The sequence below is a fragment of the Sciurus carolinensis genome, chromosome 8, assembly GCF_902686445.1.
Source record: "Sciurus carolinensis chromosome 8, mSciCar1.2, whole genome shotgun sequence".
NCBI classification, from domain to species: Eukaryota; Metazoa; Chordata; class Mammalia; order Rodentia; family Sciuridae; genus Sciurus; species Sciurus carolinensis.
The window spans coordinates 68055368-68079117 of record NC_062220.1 but is presented as its reverse complement, the minus strand read 5'-3'; the positions used below and the strand labels follow the sequence as shown (position 1 = coordinate 68079117).

At 32.8% G+C, this 23750-nt stretch overlaps 1 protein-coding gene across 1 annotated transcript in view; it reads left to right on the top strand.

Annotated features, from left to right (window-relative positions):
- Cog5 (component of oligomeric golgi complex 5) overlaps nucleotides 1-23750 on the top strand; it is a 332336-nt gene that overhangs the window by 113463 nt on the left and 195123 nt on the right. Inside the window, exon 7 of the mRNA XM_047560136.1 lies at nucleotides 18639-18769. Coding sequence (XP_047416092.1) covers nucleotides 18639-18769 — 131 coding nt within the window. The remainder of the gene's footprint in view (nucleotides 1-18638; nucleotides 18770-23750) is intronic.

The window sequence follows — 23750 nt, the reverse complement described above, 5'->3', positions numbered from 1 at the left end:
CCACATTTTCTTTACGTGTTCATTTGTCAAAGGATATGTGCTTCTTTGTGAATAATGCTGATCTAATGAATAATGCTGCAGTGAACATGGATGTGCAAGTATTTCTTTGATCCTGCTTTCAGTTCTTTGGATATATTTCCCAAACTATATCATTTAGTGATTTAGTTTCAATTTGTGGGGGGAGGTACAGGGAATTGAATGCAGGGCCTCAAACATGTTAAACATTCACTGCAGCACCAAGCTACCTGTCCCCCGTCTCCCTATTTTTAATTTTTTAAGGAGTCTCTATACTGGCTTTCATGAAAACGGTGCAGTTTTCCATTTTTGCAACAGTACACAAGGGTTTCAGTTTCTCTATATCCTTTCCAACAGGTATTTTTTTTTTTATTGTGTTTTGTCTTAATAGGGGCCATTCTAGTGGGAATGAGTTGAAAAATGATTGTGGTATGGATCTGCATTTCTCTAAGGATTAGGGATGTTGAACATCTTTTCATGTGTTTATTGACCATTCATTTGTCTTCTTTGAGAAATGCCTATTCAAGTCCTTTGCCTATTTTTAAATCAAGTATTTGTTGTTCTTTAATTGTAGGATTTCTAAAATATGTTCTAACTTCTTATCAGATTTATGATTTCCAAGTATTATCTCTCATTCTGTAGGTTGCCTTTTTGCTGTATTGTGTTGTTTGGTACCCAAAAGATTTTAATTTTGATAGAGAACAGTTTAGCTATTTTTGCTTTAGTTGTCTCTCCTTTTAGCATCGTATTGAAGAAAAAATCATTGCCAGATTCAGTTCCAAAAAGGTTTTCCCTTGTTTTTTTTTTTTTAAAGACTTTTATAACTTTAGCCTGTATGTTTAAGTCTTGATTGATTTTGAGCTAAATTTTGCGTTTGCTGTAAGGTGCAGATACAGTTTATCATTTGTGTGTGATATTTAGTTTTCCCACCTCCATTTATTGAATAGATTGTCCTTCCTCACCTTGATTTTCTTGGCATTCACGCCAAAAAACATTTGACCATATATGCAACAATTTATTTCTGGGTTCTTTATTCTGTTCCATTAGTCTGAATGTCTATCATCATGCCAATAGTGCACATTTTGGTTATTGCAGCTTTGAAGTATGTTTTGACAGAAAGTATGACTTTCAACTTCGTTCTTCTTCACGTTTGTTTTGGCTAATCAGAGTCCATTGAGATCCCACATAATTTTAGGATACTTTTTCCATTTCTGCAAAAAATACTTTTGAGATTTTTATAGGGATTTCATTAAAATCTGTAGATCACTTTCGGTATTATTAACATCTTAACGATATTAAGTATTACAATCTGTGAACAAGAAATCTCTTTCTATTTATTAGTGTCATTTTTTAATTTCTGTCAACCACATTTTGTAGTGTTCAGTGTACAAGTTTTTTGCCTCCTTGATTAAATTTATTCCTAAGTATCTTATTCCTTTAATATTATTAAAAATGAAATTGTTTTCTTAATTTCCTTTTTGGATTAGTTGTTATTAGTGTGGAATCACAACTGATTTATGTGTGTTGACTTCGTATCCTACAATTTTGTTGAATTCATTTATTGCTTTACATAACCATTTTTTGTTGTTGTTTTTTGTTGTTGTTTTTCTGTATCCTAAGATAACTTAGAAAATATTTGGCTCTATCTTGTGAACTTTTTTTTAGTATAGTTATTCTTAAATTACTAAAATGTTTTCCAGCTTGATATATTTTGTCACCATAAGTTTTTATTTTAATGTACCAGTTAAATCTCTTTGTGTTTAGCAGTTTACTATAAAGCATTGTTGTTATTATCATTATTCTGTGGTTCTCGGATTGAACCCAGGGCTGACACATACTGGGTAAGTGCTCTACTACTGATCTATAACCATAACCCTTTTAAAAATTTTATCTTGAGGACAGGGTCTCACTACATTGCCCAGCTGGGCCTTGAATTCATGTCCTCTCTGCCTCACCCTCTCGAGTAACTGGGATTACAGGTGTACACCACCATGCTGGCTTAAACCAGCATGTCTTTCATTTGATATATTCTCCCTGATGATTTGTTCTGCTTTTAAGATTTAATGATTATATTGGAATGTAGGTACAAAAGTAATCTGATGTCTGAGGCTTACTTTAAAATACTCTAGCAAAACAAACCAAAGAGGGTGGGGTGTAGACAAAATAGATTGGTAAAAATGATATAATTGTTGAGGCTCAGTAGGTACAACAGATTAGCATCCTTTCTTATTTTTATAATGCTAAAAACCCTACAAAATTCCAAAATAACAATTCTCTAGACTATGTTTGGAGAGTAACTTTATTAAAATCAATGTGGCAAGTGATAAGTTTTTTTATAGTAAAAATTAACTTGATGTAACATAATCAATTTGATGATGTTCTAGATAAAAATGTGTATCTTTTATGTCTGTATATACATAATATATATACGTTATATTGTCTATATACATCAGTGATTTTCCCAGTTTTTTAAAAAATATTAGGCTAGAGACAGTTGGAAGAATAACAAAATGAACACTCTTTACTCATAATGTAGATTTATCAAATTAAAAGTTTTGCATATTTGTGTTTTACCTGTCTATAGATACCAGTTCTGATTTTTCTCTCTGCCTGTTTTATCAATTATTCAGAGATGGATATGTAAATATTTAACTCATCATATGTTTTTCTACTTCTTTCATTTTTATTAGTTTTTTTGCTACATATATATGGAACTCTGTTGTGTACAAAAACACTTAGGAATGCATGAAGTATATTAGTTTACAATGATTATAACAAATTATCACAAATTCGGTGACTTAAAATACCACAAATTTATTCTTTAACAAACTCTGAAATCAACTGGGGGAGTATAATCAAAATGTCAGAAGGGTAGTTTACTTCTGAAGGCTCTAGAGGAGAACCCATTTCCTTGCTTTCTCTGTCTTCTGGAGGTTGTCTTCATTCCTTGGCTCATGGCCCTGTGAAACGTCTCATTTCTCCCCCTGCTTCTTAAACAGGTTGATTTTTTTAGTAAATGTACTGCTGCCTCCATCTTATTCACTGGACCCTATCCACATAATTCAGGATAATTTCCTAATCTCAAGAGCCTTAATCATATCTGCACCATCCTTTTTGCCACATAAGGTAGCATTTCACAAATTCTGAGGATTAGGGTATGGAGTACCTTAACTCTGCCTACTACAGATGGCAACACTACCTGAATTGATTTATAAATTCATTGCATTCCCCAGAATCCAAATTGGCATTGTTTGCAGAAATTCTAAGACATTCCTAAAATTCATGTTGCAATAAAAAACATTCTAGAATAGCTAAAACAAATTTGAAAGATAATAGCCAAATAAACTTGGGGGAAAAAAAACAAAGGTAGAGTTAATTATACTTACTGATTTCAAACTTATTACAGAATTATAGTAATTAAGACAGTCTGGTACCAGCATAAGGATAGGTATATAGATCAATGGAATGGACTTGAGAGTTCAGAAGTATACTATCATATTTATATTTAGTTGATATTTAACAAGGGTGTGAAGACAATTCAGTTGGTAATGAATAGTCTTTTCAACAAATGGTGCTGGGACAAATGGTATCCACATACAAAAGAATGACTTTACATTGTTAAAATAATTGAAAATTTCAAAATCGAGAAATAATGTGTCCCCTTCAGAATTGAAAGTAAACATTGAAAAGCATATTTTGTGGGCAGCATATTTAGATTTGGAATATAACACCAAAAAAAATCACACAATCTCTTAAAGTTTATAGTTCTTTGGTAGAGACATAGATAATAATTTGACAGTTGTTATGGTTCCTTGGCACCTTTAAAATAAAGTGAAATTGAAATAAAAAACAAAAACAAACAAAAAAACAATGAATATGTATCATACCATGCTAAAAAGGAACTTAAAATATATATAGACCTAAATGTGAGGTCTTAAGCCATACTTTCAGAAGAATGTGTTAAAGGAAATTGTTATGATCTTAGTTTCTTAGACATAACACTTAAAGGATAACTGATGAAAGAAAAAAATAAATTGTGCTTCATAGAGCTTAAAATCTTTAGTAGTACAAGGATACCACAGAAAAGTGAGAAGATAACTGGCAGAATGGGAAAAGATATTGCCACTTATCTGACACAAGGTATATATGTGCAGAATATACAAAAGTCTTAGAACTCAAAATGAGAAGACAAGTAATTCAACTTGAAATGGATAAAGGGCTTGAACAGATTTTTTTTTTCCAAAGAAGATACAAAAATAGCCAATAAACTCATGAAAAGATGGGCAATATTATTAGTCACTAGGAAATGCAAATCAACAGTAATATACCACTTCATATTCCCAAAAGGCTAAAATAAAGATCACACACACTAACGATCCATTACTCTAAACCATTACTTCATATTATGTTATCAGAGATCTTCTAAGCTCATAGCTTAGTTCTTTTGAAAGATTAACTAAAATAGAGTTGTTCCTTTATAATAAGGAACAACCAGAGTATTTTTGGTAAAATTTTGAGTAGTATCTTAGTAATATTTATTTTACTTGATTTCTTTCATTGTAGAGTTGGTTTGTTATGCATACATTCTTGAATTTTTAAAAAATAATGAGCAGATAGATAAGAAATTGCTAATGATAGAATTGACATGGTGACCTCCATTATATTTTGCAAAATATCTGGTGCCTGTGCTTTAAGCCCAAATAGTTCTTTGTCTGCTTTCCTAACTTCTTTTTTAGAAGCATATTCATTCATTGTGCAAATTCTATTCAGTAGTTCAAGAGCTCTTACACTAAGAGAACATGGAAACTTGCTGATAATGTGCCAGTGAATATTGTATAGAAGATTAATGGTTCATCTTGCAGCTGCTCTGCGTGTGCAACTTTCATTGACTTTAATTCTCTATTATCTCATTTGTTCTATAGCTTCAGGCCTAAATTGGGGGTTGATTGAAGTTAGAAAAAGTGAATATATCAGAGAGAACATGTTTTAGTTTCCTAGGGCCCCTGTAAGAAATTATTGTAAAGTGCTTTGAAAGAACAGAAACTCATTTTCACACAGTTCTGGAATCTAGAAGTCTGAAATTAAGGGGTAGCCAGGTCATGCTGTCTCTGAAGGGTGTACAGGAAGAAATATTCCTTGCCTCTTCTAACTTTGGTGGTTGTGGCAATCTGTGGTGTTCTTTAACTTATCAGTGAATTATTTCATTTTGCATCTGCAGAGGACATGTTAAGCAGCTCTAAGATGGCGGCTGGTGTTGGGCCAAGAGGATGGCGCTTAATTAGTGTTAACACGACGTGATCTACTTTTGCTGATTAGTTAATGTCTCTACTGTGCTAGTGGTCAACAGATGTTCCTCATTCTTTCTTGATTGGTACCCTGGCGCATGCTCCAACCATGCTACTCAATCCTAAGATGATTGGCTGCCTTAGGGTATATAAGACATTCTCTTTGCCTTGGAGGAGATGGCAGAACGAGGGACTAAAGCCACACCTCTAGGTTGCAGGTTACAGGTTGCAGGACGCAGGCTGCAGTCTGCATGCCGCCCCCCCCCCCCCAAGACGTGTCCCACCTTTAAGAAACAGTAGACCTTTGATAAGCGTAGCCTCTCTGAAAGTGTAGCACCTCTAAAATTAAGCAAAGCCTCTCTTTCTCTCAAAACCTCTCTTCCTCTAAGCAAAGCCTCTCTTCCTCTATAAATTGGCGAACAAGCAAGTAAGCAAGGAAGCAGCTCAGAATAGAAGTAGTTCATTCCCAGTCCACCTCCAATAAATTCCGGCGGGATTGTTGCTGCGGGGCGGCAACATGCATCTATCTTCACATGTCCCTTCTCTCCTGTGGGTCTTTATCTTCACATGATATTCCCCTCTTTGTGTGTTTGTGTCCAGATTTTCCTCATAAGGTTATGGATCATTGTGCTAGGGCCCATCCTAATCCAGTATGACTTCATTTTACCTCAATTAAACTGGGAAAGATCCTACTTCCAAATAAGATCATCCTTGTAGGTACTAAAAGTTTTAAGACCTCGACACATCTTTTTTTGCAGGGCATAATTAATCCCATAACAAAACAGTGTTTTTTTTTTTTTTAATATATGTAGTTTCAATTCGTGAGATAATTTGTGTGCATTGTTTTTACAAGGAATTAACATGAACTGAATTTAATGAAAAATACATGAGAGAACAGAGTCATCAATGGGCCTTTTGTTAGTTTTGATGTGTAGGAAAAACCAAACCTTAATTACTTGTTTGTTACCTCCTGAAGTCCACAATCATTTGAATTGTCTATTACTTTCCTTGCTTCATTACCTCCATACCTTAATCATGGAGAATGGTCAATGTATGCAGCCTGTTTTTTGGGAGAGAGCTCATAAAATTTTTATGGTCAGTAGAGAAATTAATTTTTTGCAAGTCCTGTCAGACAGGCCCTTCACTTTGCCACAGTGCAAAATTAAAACTCCATATACCAAGTAAGTACTTAGAAAACATTCAGGTATTTTCTGATTCAGTAACAGTTTTTGTAGTTTTGTAAGCTTTTCTTGAATTCCAACGGAATTTATCAGTCAGGGTTCCTAGTGGAAGCCAACTGAACCTTCTATAGCTATTTTAAATAGAAAGCGTTTAACTCGAAGACTTTACGTAGTATGTGAAGAGAACAAAACTTTAGAGGGTCAGAATATCAAACACTGATGCTCACAACCAGGAATGCCCTAGAGTGTAGAAACACACAACCATACTATGGGACTGTTATAACCACAACACTGCAATGGACTGAATGTTTGTGGTTCTGCCCCCCCCAAATTCAGATGCTGAAATCCTAACTTCCAAAATGATGCTTTTAGGGGAACCCCAGATACCTATGTTGCACCCTTTGTACCATGTGAGGATACAAGTCTGTAAACCTCTTTGAGAGTCTTCACTAGAACTTAAACATGCTGGTACCCTGTTTCTGGATATCTAGCTTCCAGAACTGTGAGAAATACATTTTTGATTACTTTTAATTCATTCAGTTTATGGTACGTTTTATAGCAGCCTGAACTGAGACAAATATTTTTGTGTCACTTTCCAAATCCTGCTTTACCTCTTAATGATTGGGAAATCGGGCAAGTTAATTAACTGCATGGTATCTCAGTTTCATCATCTGTAAAGTGGAACAGATAAAAGAGTATCTAATTAAAGGTGGTTGTATTAAATGAGTTTACATAGTTTCTTATAAAGGTGTCTAGACACAGTATATTAGTTTGCTAGGGTGCTATAAAAAAGTATCATACACTGGGTAGCTTAAAGAACAGAAATTTGGTTGTTCTGAATCTGGAAGATAGAAATCCAAAATCAAGGTGTCAGTAGGTTTGTTTCCTTCTGAGGTCCATGAAAGAGAATCTGTTCCATGCCTCTGTCCTAGTTTCTGGGGGATTTACTGGCAATCTGGAGTTCCTTGGCTTGTGGAAGGACAAGCTCAAATCTCTGCCTTATCTTTATGTAGCATTTTCCTTGTGTATCTTGTCCAAATTTTCCATTTTATGAGGACATCAGTCATATTTTATTAGGATTCTCATCTTATTTACATCTGAAATGACCTTATTTTACACATTCAAGGTAATAGTTTGAGGTGCTGGGTTAGAACTTCAACACATAGATTTTGAAGTGACACAGTTCAACCCTAACATGTAATAAACATTATATAAGTGTATTGACGTTACTATTTCTGATAACTACTTGTTTTTGATCCCAATTCTGCTAGCCTTTTTTACATTAATGTGTGGTATCCATAATGTATTAGAGAGCAAATATTTTCATAGTTAACTTTAAGCCCTTAAATTCTGCAAACTTTTAGTAATACTTTAAATAACTTTCATGTTATTTCTTCATAGGAATGATTCTTCAGGTTTGGATAATGAGATTTTAATATAGCTATGTAATATTTCTTGGGTTGTTTTGTAAATTTTTTAAGAGGAGGCGAAATTTAATTGAGGGCTCCAGTTTTCAGAGGTCTCAGACCATAGACAGTCAGCTGCATTCCTCTGGGCTTGAGATGTGGCAGAACAACATAGTACAGCAGATGCAGCTCACGTGACCATCCGGAAGCAGAGAGAGATTTCTCCTTGCCAAATACAACACCCCAAAGTCATACCCCCAATGACCCATCTCCTCTAGCCACACCCCACATGCCTCCAGTTTCCTCTCAGTTAATCCCAGGGGAGTGTTGATTCACTGATTGGATTAAGGTTCTCACAACCCAATCATTTCCCCTCTGAGCCTTCTTTGCATTGTCTCACATGTGAGCCATAACATTCAAACCATAGCATTCTGCCCCTGGCCTCCAAAAACTCACACTCATCTCACAATGCAAAATACATGTGGTCCACTTTCATAGTCTCAACAGTTCAAGGATTCCCCAAAAATTCAAGTCCAAAATCTCCTCTGAGACTTAGGGCAAATTTGCAGCGTGAGTTCCTGTAAAAATCAAAAGATGTTTACAAGTATCCAATATGTAGGACTGGGGATCTAGCTCAGTTGGTAGAGTGCTTGCCTCACAAGCACAAGGCCCTGAGTTCAATCCCCAGCACTGCCAAAAGAAAGTATCCAGTATATAAAGGTGCAGAATAACATTTCATTCACAAAAATAGAAACATAGAAAGAAGGGATAGGACCAAAGCAAGACTGAAAAAGGACAAACAAGTCCTGTAGCTCCATGTCCAGCATCTCAGGCACATGGCATGGTGTTGTTCTGCCCAAAGGGTTTGTGTAGCTCTGCCCCTGGATCCTTGTTTGTTGCATTCCAAGTGGCCTTTCTGTTGGTTTGTCTCAGCTCAGTCCCTGCAGCTTTCTTTAGGATGATGTTCCATGTTACTGGCATTTCTTAATCTTGAGGTCTCCACTGCAGCTTTGGTTTCCTCCTCACATCTCCATACTTTGTCCTCTCAGGGGCTTCCCAAAGGGCCTTTGACCCTACTGCACTTTGCCTGGTCTTCCAGGCCTCTTGGTGGAAACCTCCATGACCCCATAGCTTCAGTATCCTGCAGTCCTGAAGAACCAGCACCAAGTGGTTGATGGTCTGCCACCATCTTAAGCAGTAGCCAAGCCTCCAGGGACCCTGGCTACAACAGCCTCTGAGTGCCTGGGTAGCTGAGCATGTTGAATAAACTTCCTAGGCCCCCTTGTGCAAGAAGGGTGACCCACTCACTGGTCTCTTCCCTAGAGAATTTTTACTTCACCTGTTTTGTAAAATTCTGGCAGTAAAAATGAATATGGTTGGAAGTTGTTATGGTATCATGTATAGTAATCATATCTAAATGTATATGAAATGTACATATGTATATGAAATTCTGTAGTCATGCATTTTTATATGCTGAGTATCATTTATAGGTGAGTAAGATACAGATAGATATGTATCTTCCTCATCTTGTATATTATTGTTTGGGAGTAACTTTATACTATCTAATTAAGATCCTTTATTGACCCCAATTTTGAAGAGGTAAACAAATTCTAACAGTGGGTTGATATAGATTTTGTTTCTCTTAGTATGTCATGTAAACCAATATGATATAATCACTGTGTTTTTCTAAGTTTGTTTCACGGGTGAATGTCCTATTAGGTGTTTTGAAATCTGATGGGGAAAAGGTGGTGGTGGGGGTGGTATCCTGTGGAAATAAGGTTTGGGAAATGTTATATATTTATAATATTCTGATGAGAACTATAGTAAAGAAATTTACATTATTTTATGTTTAACCCAGCATTTCCTAAAGTTGTTCATTGTGAACCAACCTATTAATATATTCAGAGTCAGTGTTCACTAAGTATTTAATCCTTTGGTGCACCTAGACCTAAATAAGAGAAGCAGTCCCTCTAGTATTAATGATTGAGAATTAAGCCTGTCAGGTGCCTCTAGTCCCAGCCACTTGGGAGTCTGAGGCAGGAGAATTGCTTGAGGCAAGGAGTTTGAGGTCAGTTTGGGCAACAGTGAGACCTTTTCTCAACAAGTGAATGAATGGAAGAGAGGGGTGGACGAAGGAAAGAGAAAACAAGTGGTGGCGGAAGAAGAAAGGAAAGAAATAATTGTTTTTAGGTCTTTGTGAAGAAAACTTTTTAACGTGTAAGTTTCTTGTCTCACTTTTGGATGCAGAACTGCCTGGCTTGAAATCCTCTTTTCTAGTTTGATGACCAAGGTCTGATGTAAATGTAGGATTGGTGTTACTTATGTATGTTTGGACAATACCTAGCAGATAAGCATATTTAAAGAGCTGTTTGAAAGAGGAAATCAAAGTCATATAGATCCTTCTTGATGTCTTTCATAATTATGGTGAAGAGGGAAAATGATATTTTTGTTTTTGAATAAGCCCTGAGGTTCTGTTTGATGTATTTCTGTTGTAGATTTTCTTTCTCTTTTTATCACAGGTTTATTGAGTTACAACTGATCCACAGTAACCTCACTTAAAGTGTACACTTGATAAATTTTGACACTTTTATATGCCTGAGAAACAAACCATCAAGATAAACATTCATTATTCCCAAAAGTTTGTATGTGAGATCGCCCTGCCACCTATTTCCCAAATCCTTTGCCATCCCTAGGGAACCACTGACCTACATTCTACCTTGCATTTTCTGGAGTTTTTCTTTCTGTGTCATCTGTTCCTTGTTTTTCTTTTCTCTTTATTTGCAGTCCTTTAGATTGAGTATTTTTATGATTAGTGTTTTTATCATTTGTTGGCTTGTTAGTTATAAATTCTGTTTTTATTGTTGTTTTAGAGTTCATAGTAAACATGTTTAAATTTATCAATGTTTATTTTGCATTGCATTCCAGAAGAAAACCCCCATTAATCATGGCATATTATTATTTTCATATGTTGAAAGATTCTACTTGCTAATATTTTGTTGATGATTTTTGCATCTGTGCTCAGGAGGTATATTTTCTCCACATTTTGTTTTGTTTTTAAATCTTTGGCTTTCCTACTAGGGTAATCACATTTCCTAGTATTTTGCAGATTTTCATGACTAGGTCTAGAGGAATAATGTTTTGTGGCAGTCTTTTCTTTTGGTCTACTTTTAGGAAGTTGCTACTTCCTCTGTTGTGTATAATTTGTTTCTTTTTTAGTGATAGTGAAAATATCTAAGCCCGTAGATTGCTTATTCAGAATGTTTTAAACTACAAGTTCAGTTTCTTTGATAGTTTATAGATCTATTCAGATCATCTTGTATGAATTCTGATAGTTTCTTCTGATAGTTCCTTTTAATGCCCATGAAATCTACAATGAATAATCTTTTTAATTTCTGATATTAGTAATTCTTTTTCCTCTTTTTTTTTTTCTCTAGGAATTTATCAATTTTATTGATGCTCTCCAAGAATCAACTTTCAGTTTTTCTCTTTTTCTATTTTCAGTTTCTTCGATTTTTTTGTGTTTATTAATTCTCTTCTGATTAATTGGGGCTTATTTTGCTTAGATTTTTCTAGTTTCTTTTTGTTTTTTGTTTCTTTTTTTGGGGAGAGGGGATACTGGGAATTGGACCTAGAGGTGCACTTTAGCACTGAGCTGCACCCACAGCCATTTTATTTTAAGACAGTCTCAGTAATTGTGTAGGGCCTTGCTAAATGACTGAGGTTGCCCTTGACTTGTGATCCTTCTGCCTCAGCCGCTGGGATTAACAGGTGTGTACCAGATTTTTCTAGTTTCTTGATATAGGTGCTTGTGTTATTGATTTGAGACCATTTTTCTAATAACACATATTTTAAAAATATGTTTAATGTTATTACATTTTCTTCAGTTGTTTTAGTTGCAGCCCAAAGATTTTCTTTCTTTCTTTTTTTTTTTTAAACAGGGAATTGAACCCAGGGTCCCTTAACCACTGAACCACATGCCCAGCCTTTTTTGTGTTCTGTTTAGATTTTGATGTGTTATTTTAATTTTCATTCCATTTAATATTTAAATTCTTTCTGAGATCCTTTGTGAGCCATTTATTATTTAGAAATATGTTGTTTATTTCCAAAGTGTAGAAAATATCCTGGTTTAATCTGTTATGATGAAACATACTTGTATGGTTATATTTCTTTTAAATATAAAAAGTTTGTTTTAAAAACTCAGGTCATGGATGATCTATCCTGGTTAATGTTCCATTTGTAGTTTGAGTAGAAATTTTATTCTGTCTTTGTTAAGTGTTCTGTAATTGGTCAGATGCTTTTGGTTTATGATATTGTTTATTTTTTCTGTTTTTGTTGATTTTATCTAGTGCATTGAGGGAGAGAGACTGACTTTTAGGGATTTGTGGCTAGGTATTAATTGGAAGGTGACACGAAATAAAGCACCCAAGATATCTTTCTCTAGAGAAAAAAGGAGGTTTTGTATAAACTCATGTTTTAAAACTAATGTCATATGAATATCATCATGTTAGAAAGTCAAGAGAAAGGAAAATTCTGCCCAAAGGAACAGATGGACAATACACTGTCTGTTGGCCCTGGGCATTTTTTTCTTTTTTTTAAGCTGGAAGAGACACAGAGTAAGACTTAGGAAAGGACAGACCGACAAGCACCCCCCCCCCCCCCCTTTAATGCTGAGATTTGTTCCTTTGCCCTGTAGTAAGACAGAAAAAAAGATGTAAGGCTTTTGATGCTAAATTTCCCTGAAGCTTTGAAGAACCGGGAAGATCAAACATACCCCTAGAAGTGCTTTGGACTTGAAATATAAAGACTCAGTCAAGGGAGTTTACTTAGGCCTGAGGCTATTCTGTGCATAATTTAGGTGGTAATAACAATTACAATAGGCTAGAAAAGTACAAAATTTAACCTATGATTATCTGTTCTTCAGGATCTTTTTTCTCCCAACCCCCATCAGAAAGACAGGAATAGTAACAAATACCCCATTATGAAGGTAATAGTTTACTTACATGTAATGGATTTGTGTGTGTATGTGTATGTATGGTTTAGAAAACATACTTTAAGCATATTGCTTCATTTATTCATACAACTGTGCTTGGTTTGAACATAGGTATTTTAATCTCTTTTGGAGTCTCAGTGATTTTTCTCAGATTGTACAATTGAGTAGAATTAAAGCACTGATGCTTTCATTACTGGTTCAACATTGCTTTGATCTTGCTCTGCCTCTGAAAAGAAGTGCCTTTTTGTAATATTTAGTAAGAGCTAACATTTAAGTAAGATATTTTGGGTGTTGGGAATGTTGCTCAGTGGTAGAATGCCTGCCTAGTATATGTGAGGCCCTGGATTGAAGAAGAAAAAAAAAAATTAAAGGTGTTTTAAAGATTTTAAAGGTGTTTTAATGACTATCTACTATTCAGTTTTACATAAAGATAAAAAGTTTAATAGGTTTTCATACATTGACTTATAAATTTTCTTTTATATGAACTTATTTATTGTCCTTTGTTATTTACCCACTGGAAACAATACATTCTTTATATGGTTTCTATAATAATACCTTTATCTGTTTCATTCACTACAAATATTCCCTCTATTCACTTTTTTCCTTTGATGTTATTTCCATTTTTCATTGGTAGAAGACAGAAATTTGTGAAATATTTCTTATAACCCAGTTATTCTTTTAAAGGTTAAGAGTTATTTTTCTTTATTAGTTGGAATAAGAATTCTATTTTGCTTTTTAAAAATTTTTATGATTGATTTTACATCTTGAGAGCTTTTTAATTTTTCTATTTGTCTTATTAGGTTTAGGTTATTACATTAAAATCTTACACATTTTAAGTCCATGTTTTTATGTTCTGTATTCTGTATAAGTAATTATATCTTCTCTTGTGAAAATACTACAAGACTTTAAAAACTGAGCTTTGGGACTGGGGATATAGCTCAGTTGGTAGAGTGCTTGCCTCAGAAGTACAAGGCCCTGGGTTCAATCACCACCACCACAAAAAACAAACAAACGAAAAAAACTCCGCTTTGCAATTTCATTGTTTCCCATTACTTTGCATATTACTAGAATTATTCTGCAATTATATATAAATTTTTTCTTTAAAATATTTTTCTCTGGGACTGAAAATGTAGCACAGTAATATAGTACATGCCTAGCATGCACGAGGCTCTGCATTCAATCCCCAATACCATGAAAAAAAAAAAAAATCACTGCAAGCATGTTTTCTCACTAGAGTCAAAATATGCACTTCAATATGTTTAAAACAAACCAAATATAAATATAAAAATAAGACTATTTACATCCTAAATAAGAAAATGAAAATCAACGTGTATATAACTGTCCTTCTTGGAGTTTTGGGTGGGCTTTTAACTTTTTTCTATCTTTTGTGTTCTCTAAGGTTTCTTTAGTGAAAATAATTTTAAAAAATTGAACCATCATGACTGTGTGTTTGTATCTTTAAAAACAATTTTTTATTAAAAAAAATTGGAGTAACTTTAAGTGGAACTCCTTGGCTTCTGGAACATTAATATTATTATTTCTTTTAATTTGGTAAGTGAAGACTCAGATCTTATTTTTGATTGGATAAATTAGTTATGTCAGTTTTGTAAAAGTATACCATCCATGTTGCTTGTGTTATTTTATAGTTGTTTGTTTTGTCCTATTTTAAAGTGTAATTTAGCCGATATTTTCTAGTAAATATATTCTTTATGTAATATTTGAGATGGTATCAAAAAGATTGATGTCCAGAATAAGTTAAAATATGTTTGTGATAAGCTCCAATTGTTACAATTTAATGTATTGTAAATTCATAGATAATATGTTTGTTGAAGGGATTCTAAGTGGATATCTTTCCTTCCCATATTACTGTTTATCAGTCTTCTGGGTACCTCTCTATAAACCACAGTTTTAATACATTGATATTTGCTTTTGTACATGACAGACCTTAGCCTTAATTTCTGAATCAGGTATAAAAATGAGGAAAAATTAAATATGAAACATATTAATTTCACCATGGTGTTCCAAGAATGATCTCAAGAAATAATATGTAAATATACCTAAAGATTAGTTATTGAACAGACTGGAAAGATACTCAGCAAAAATGATAGAAAAACAGTAAATATAACTAATATAAGTAATACAACATAATGTAAGAGAAAGATGAGGAAGAAAAAAATTATGTAGACATTTTTGAAAGGAGATTCATCACTTAGAAATTCACATGAGACCATCAGTAAGAACACATATTTGATATCAGCCTATAATATATTCAAATCTTATAACCAGTGCTGCCTGTGGTTAGATGACTTCCATGGATTATTAAGAAAAAATTGTATGAAATGGGATATTCCCTTTGAAAAAAATGTTTTGATAATTTATATCAAGAAACTTCTAAGTGTTTCTTTGATTCAATATTTATGCCTTTGATTCTTTCTTAAGGAAATAATTTTAGGTATTTATATTTTAGGTATATTTTATTTTAGGTATAAAGATATTTAATTTCTAAAAAATATTAAAAAATAAAACCCATTTAATTTAATTACTAAGGGTAGAATTTTAAAGGCTGGGAGAGAAAAATATCAGATTACATATAGGGGAAAACCAATTTCTCTCAGCTGATTTCTCAACCCAGAACCTCAGAACTGGGAAGTCCTGGAATAAAATACCAAGCTCTGAAAGAAAATGGATGCCAACCAAGAACACTATATCCAGCAAAATTAAGCTTTATATTTGAAGATGAAATAAAAACCATTCATGATAAACAGAAGTTAAAAGAATTTGCAACTAGAAAGCCTTCACTACAGAACATTCTCAACAAAATATTACATGAAGATGAAATAAAAAAAAAAAAAAACAGTGAAAACCAGCAAAGGTAGGAACTATACCAAAGGAATAATCTGTCAAAGAAGAAACTACTTCAAATTAAAAACTAGAAATAAACCAAATGATCAGGAATACAAATCATATTTCAATAATAACCTTGAACATTAATGGCCTAAACTCAGCAATCCAGAGACACATACTGGCAGTTTGGATTGAAAAATAAGACCCAATAATATGCTGTCTCTGAAAGACTCACCTCCTAGGTAAAGACATCCATGGACTGAAGGTGAAAGGATGAGAAAAAAGATCACTCAAATGGACTGCATAAACAAGCAGGGGTTTCTATCCTCATATCAGATAAAGTGGACTTTAAGCCAAAGTAAATCAAATGGGATTGATTAAAGGCATTATACATCAATAAGACATAACAATCATAAATATTTATGCCCCCCAAAGTGGAGTATCTGCGTACATCAAACAAACCCTTCTCAATTTCAAGAATTAAATAGACCACAACACAGTAATACTGGATAACTTTAACATACCTTCGTCATCGTCAAATAGATCCTCCAAACAAATCTAAATAAAGAAGTTTTAGAAGTAAAAAAATACAATTGATAAATAGACCTAGCAGACATATATAGAATATTTCATCCATCAGCAAGTGAATACACTTTCTTCTCAGCAGCACATGGATTCTTCTAATATAGACCATATTATGTAAATAGTCACATATGTTGGCATACAATTATATTTCCTTAATATATTTTTAATATCTGTACTATTATTTTGATAGCTCCCTTTCCATTGATATTAATTTTTGTGTTCTTGCTTTTTTCTTGATAAGACTTACTTGATTTTTATCAAATTTTAGCTGAATTTTTCTCTATTTCATATATTTCTGCTGCTACTCTTTATTTTTTCCTTCCTACCACATAATTTGAAAGTAATTTAATTGTTGTTATAGCTTCTTTCTGATACAAGTACTTTAAGTAAATGTTCATCTGAGTACTGTTTCATCCCAGAGATCTTGATATTTTAAGTTTTTATTATCACTTAGTTCAAAACACTTTTTATTTACTTTTCTTTTGCTTTCTTCCTTGACCTCTGAGATATGTGTAAGTGCGCCATTTAATTTTGAAATAGTTGGCATATGTCAGTGGGGTTTTATATATCTTAAGGTGATTTTTATTATAATAAATTATGCAGGAAACATAGTCTGCATGATTTCAAATTAAGTAAAAATAATGAAAATGCTTTTTATATTGATTATATTGGTTATATACATGTCAAAATTTATCACATTGCATACTTTGAATATGTGCATTTTATTGTACTTCAATTTTGCCTCAATAAAACTATAGAAAAAAATTAAAATGAAAAAAAAAAACAGATTTTAATTTCTGTATATTACAGTTCACCCTAAATTTATGTAATGGATTGGTATATAACAGTTTGACATTCATTAACTTATTTTGATTCTGATAATAGTCTGAAGAATATGTAGGGGATGAATTATAAATTGTTACTATTTTACAGGTGAAAAAAACTCTGAAGCTTATGGAGGCTTTATCACTTGACTATGATCACATCAAAGTTGAAATGATTTGCTGGCATTTTCAGTGAACATTTCACTGTAAAAAACCTGGCATCCTTTTGTATATACACATTTTTTAAACATTAAACTTTATTTTGTCTTTTCATCTACTTATTTATTTGTTTATTTAATTAAATTAATTAATTAATTTATTTTTGTGGTGCTGTGCATTGAACCCAGGGCCTTACCTATGCTAAGCAAGTGCTTTTTACCCCTGAGCTACAACCCCAACTCCTGTATATACATATTTTAAACAATGCTTGTGATTGTCGTATAATTAGCAATAACCATAGTATGTACTTATAGTATAACACAGAATTGCTACTTTTGTTTTCTTTCCTTTTGTCCTTGTGTGTAAAACTAAAACTATTAATGTTCAAATATCAAGCAGGTATTTGAGTGCTGCTAAGTTAGCATTATATTATCTAGTCTAATGTAGTTTAACTTATGTACCATGTTGTGACCAAATAAGTAAAGTATGATATTATGTAATTGCTAGGCATATGTTTTAATAAGACCAAAAAAACACAATAATTCTAATTTAAAAAATACGGGAAAAATACATTTGTTATTCTGCTAATTGACAAAATAAAGTCATCTAAAGTAAATTTTATTCTTTAGAAATAATTTGTCATGTTAAAATAAAGTATGAATTATATAACTGTGTCTAAACTGTTAAATTTTGACCTTTGTCACTAGCATTTTTATTACTTTTGATATGTTTAGGTGTAAGAAAAAAAAAAAGAAAAATTATCCAAATTCTAAATATACAGAGATTGTTAACTTCTTAGTAGAATGTTTTTGTAATTATTACTGTGAGTTTGTCCTATAAATATAATTAATTCACCTATATAGATTTTCATTCATTAATATCATGAAAATTCTTCATTAAACTATTAGGTTTGCTTGATTATGAAAAGTGGCAAAATGCTAAGTTTTACATAATTTATTAATCTTATTCTCCAATGTTGGACATTTATTTTAGATGTTTTATTCTTGGAGACTAACTTAAATCTGCATTGCAACTTGAGAAATTTCTGAAAACCAAGAAACTTATTTATATTAAAATAAAATTGATACTTTTAAAATGTGATCTATTGACATTGCTTTGAACTTAAAATAATCATAATTTATATCTTTGTTTTACCAACTGTGACTTATTTGGGACATTTGCCTCCAAATTGAAATTTTTTTTATTAAGTAAAAATATTTTGGGAAACTTATTTTCTAAAATATAGATTTTTGAAGAGCAAATCTATAATATTTTTGAAGAAATCATACATGATATTTTGATGACTTGATATTTTATACTGAAATATTTAAATGTGTTTTCTTCAATAGATTATCTTTCTCAAGGAATAGATCTTTCTGGAATAGAAGTAATAGAAAATGATCTACTTTTTATTGCAAGAGCTCGACTTGAAGTGGAAAATCAAGCTAAGCGCCTGCTAGAGCAGGGTGTGGAAACTCAGGTAATAAAAATATTGTTTTTTGTGTGAAAATGTCATAATATTGACAGACATTTGATTTTGCATCCAAAAGCATAGTAAATATCTTTATTTTATCACTGAGGATAAAATTAAATTACAGAGTAGAGCACATGTAAGTACAGGGAAATTTGGACATATTTGATCAAATTCTAAGATAGACCTAAGATTTCTAATGAATATAATATGAAATCATTTTATATGATGTGTATTTCATATGATAGAATCTAGTTATATTTGTGGAGCGTGTCTGCTTTGTCCAAGGTTTCCTTTCAGCAATACAGTATAGTTGGTATTATTGTTATTTCCATCTAACAGATGATGAAACAGAGCTTAAATAATTTTTTGAAGATATGTAAGTCATAAATGAAATGGTTTGGATCCAAACTAATCTCTCTAGCCCCCAAACTTTATATCATGATTAATTGCTGTGTCGTAATTTAAAAAAAAAGGGTTGCTTAATTTTCTGGATTTGAAGAAACTCAAAGCTATTAATATATTAGAATCAACAAATTAGAATTAGTCTCAGTTCTGTAGTTGTATTATGCCCAGGTACTTTTCTCCATTTTTGTTGAACTGAAATATAACTATTAATATTAAGGGATTTTTCATATTTCTTAACTAGGAATTTCATTTTATGTGTTCATTTTGCACAAAAATAATGTCATTAATGTTCAGTACTTTGGCATCTAAGTCAGGAGGGTACTTACTTATATTATGATTCCTGTGTAATGTAATTTGTAATTTAAAAAATACAACAGAATAGCAGTTGTTTTAAAATAAACTTGTAAAATGAATATTGTATGCATAATGAAAAGTGAACAAGTCATAAGTGTATATATAGAATGAAATACCACATTGTGACCATATCTGTGAATCAAAACTCATATCATGACATAGGACATTACTGGGTGTCATAGAGGCTAACTTTCTCACAATTATTTCTTTCTCCCTCTCCCGCAGTGGTAAGGGTTATCATAACTTCTAACACTAGACATCAATTTTATGTGTTTTGTCAATTATGTTTTAACTTTAGGTCTCTCTATTAGAACAAGATTCTTATATTATTTTTAAAAATAAGGTGTTTTTCTACATTACAAGTGAGAGATACCTTTTTAGATCCTTAAAGGGTAAGACAAACACAACTCTGTTAATCAGATTGTCTACACTGAATTAAGCAAGATAGGGTGATTGCCTTTCTGCAAAGTAGCTGCTGGGTTTGATTCTGTAATCTTCTATTCTGTATAAATTATGCCTTCCTTGGATTTTGGACAGGGGATTTACTTCCTTTGTCTATTATCCTCTTTCTTATGTGGTTGTTTGTATCTTCTGACACCTTTTTCTCTCCCATATATTCATTGAGGATTTAGGCAGTACTGTTTTCTCTTTATCTTAAAATTCATAACTCTGTGTTATCAGTACCTGTGAATGTTTTCATACATTGGCTATACAGCTTTTTGATGTTCACTAGCTCAAACATAAATCTAGTACCCTTCCCTTCTCTTCTATGTTAGTGTCTTTTTCTCATTGACAACCCTGGACATTGTCATGATTAGCACATATCTAATGTTTCATTGACTCATTTTTTTCTGCCTTCTTCCCTGTTCCTATTATAAAACACAAGTCTTTTATTTGTTGAGAAGACCAGTCTTTTAACTTATTTAGAACATCAGTTGTCTTCACTACTTGGTTTTCTACTCTGTCAATCATGTCTGTCCTCTTTTCTGTCTCTATAATTTTTCTATATTAAGTTGATCTAAGATTTGTCTTTCATCTGTTCCTCCGACTTAATCTGTTCTCAAACTTTAGCATGCATCAAAATTTCTGAAGGACTTATAAAAACAGAGAGCTGAGCCTAATTCCCCGAGTTTCTGATTCAGTAGATCTGGAAAGAATTGTTGCTTTTGATACTATCAAATTCTTTCACCCCTGCCTTTATTCTACAGTTTCATAATGCAATGCCATTTGTGGGTCATTGAACATTCAGCCTTATTTCTTATTCCATGCTAGCCTCTTCAGCACCAAACAAAAATCAGATGACTATAAGATTGCTGTAATTAAATTTATGGTTCTTAAATACATCTGGAATATCATTATTTTTTAGTGTATACAGTTCCCTTTCATTTCATAAATAACTGTTTACAATCTTTATTCCCTATAAATCTCTAATTCAGTCCCTTATTTTCTATTGTAATAAGAGGATATTGTCCCATTTCACATTAAGAAAATCTAGAACATGCAACTGAATTTTTTTCAACTTTTGTCAACATCATTCTTGAAGATCTAACTCCATTAAATATTTTACCTTCCTACTGAAGGCTAATTTCACATCAACCCTTGCTGCCTAGCTTCTGTGCTTTACTCTTTTCCTTTTCTGAATCTTGAGACTTCTCTTTTCTACTAGTAGCATATGAAGATTCTCAAGTTTTTCCTATGTAAAAGGAAAAAGGAGTCTTCAGTTTTAACTGTTTATATGGCTGCTACAGTATGAAGCTATTTCCTTGTCTCTTTACTTCACAACCCAACTATTTGGAAGAATAGACTATTCTTACTACTGTCTCCTTTTCTTGACTTCTCACATAGTCCCTGGTTCACTTTATTCTGGCTTCTAACATACCTATTCAGTAAATCTATTTTCCTTATGTCACCATTGACCTCCAAATTTCCCCAAAGCCTTGCCCTCTTCTGCCTCTCTCAATTTTTTCTTTGGTGATCATTTCAACTTCTTGACACCATCTGCCCTTTTAGTTTCTATAACCCCAAGTCTTCCCTGTTTTTTTTTTTTTTTTTTCGTGATCTTGCTATTTGATTTCAATTCCTCATTCTTAAAACTTCAGCCACTTCTTTAATGTTTGTCTTTCCTGTATCTGTTGAGCTTCTTTTTATTCCAAGTGTTTTTCATTGGTGGTCTCATATATTTTCCATTTGCTGATAACTTTCAAATTTCAATCTGAATCCTAGAATCTTTTTTCTAACTCTTGATCTGTATACGTATGCTTCAGGATCCTTGTATTGTTAGTGTCTGCTTATTGATAATAAAATCTACTTTTAGCTAATTTTAATAGAGACTTACTATAAGGTATCAGTGGGAGGACTCAACATAAAGGCTATAAGTTGAACTTACTCTTTTTGTTAGCTGTTATAGAGCACCATCATTCACCTGGGAAACTTGAAAATCAGGAACTAAAGTAGTGTGCAAAATTAGGCAACCTGGGAAGGTATTGATCCTTGTATGTTAGGAAACTGCCTGCTGTTTTGGTTATTCTTCAGTGCAGTTGATAGTTTTAGAGTCATATGGCCTCTGACATGATCTGAATCAACAAAATGAATTCCCTATGTTTCATCTGTTGACACTCATAAAGCTAGGACCCAGGCATTAGAACCTGTTAGAGACAACAGAGAAAAATGTTTATACACGTATGACCAAATTTGCCAGGAAAAACAATAGATGTAGGAAAAGTACAGTGTCTGCCTTCTAAATTTTACATAGGTGCTACAGTTTACAAAACCTAAATCATATCTGGAACCCTTTACACCGGGAGTCAGAAAAAGATTCTGTCAAAGCCTCCACAGCAAAAGCATACTAAAAGTTAGCCAAAATGTATTTTAAGCAAGTTCGTTTATGGAACTATTCACATTTTTCCAAGTGGATATTACAATGACCCTCTAACTCAAAATATTAAAGAGATGTCATGTATATCTCCTGTTAACTGTTTGTTCACTGTTAGAGAACAACACCATTCACCTGGGAAACTTGGGAATGAGCTGTTCTAAGATCTGAACATTTTCTGCAAACAGCCAGACAGCAAGTAGTTTAGATTTCGTGGGCTATTCTGCTTTAGTCATACTACTGAATTCTGCTGTAGTGGTCAGAAAGCAGCCACAGGCAATATGTAAATCAGTGTTCCATTAAAACTTTATAAAAATAGCATGTGGGCCAGATTTGTCCCCTGGGCAAACCCATTTATTTTTGTTTTCACATTTTATACTCTAAAACTTTCTCACTTAGATTACTTTAGATATTAGTGGCCCTAATTTTCATTTAATATCCATACTGCTTTCAGAATGATCTTAATAACAGTGACAGTTAATCATGTCCATGCACAATGCAGACTCTTTCAACAGTGTGGTTCCTCATAAATCGCATACTCCTTGTGCTTCTTTGCCATCTTGCTGCATCCCTAGAGGACACTTAGGTGTGATTGCCTTTGATTCCCTGATCAGTACCAGGTTTGTTTAGCCTGTGTGTATTCAGTGCTGCCTATTCCTTGAACATATATAATGGTCGAATTCATCTGCTTATTTGTTTTGTATTCATTTTTCAATACTCAACTTTTTCCTTAATTTCTCCCAAAAAACCCTTCCTGATTCTTCTGGGCATGTTTAGAACCTCTATTTAGGGTTGTGATACCATCCTTCAGAAGAAATCGCTTAATTATTATTATTTGGGTATTTTATTTATTATAGTTATAGTACATATATTTCTTAAAAAATTTTTTTTTTTTTTAGTTGTATTCTCTCTTTTGTAGACTCCTGTCTTTATTTATTCTCGGGTGCTAACACAAGTGTACATCTTAAGTTACATTTAATTATTGTTTCTATTTTAAATGCCCAAGAATGGCTATGTTTTAGTTTTAACTGTTTTGCTAGGTATTTAAGACCAAGCTGGTCGAATTGACCTGTTCTGTCTCTTAAGAGTCAGCTGAGTTCCCACAGGGGTCATTTGTGGGGAACTTGAGAGCAACTTCTTAGCTCCTGTAAAATTTTACATATATCCTATGGATAACAGGTCCTGTTATAGAACATTAAATGATATAAATAAATCCCCAATAAGATTTACTATTCTTGTATGTTTAAAGTTACCATTATGGACGAGTTTAGTTTGGAGAACAGCAGCTTGATAAATTTTCTGCTTTAAAGACTTGTATACCTGGAAGATATGAACATATTTAATACAAAAAAGAGA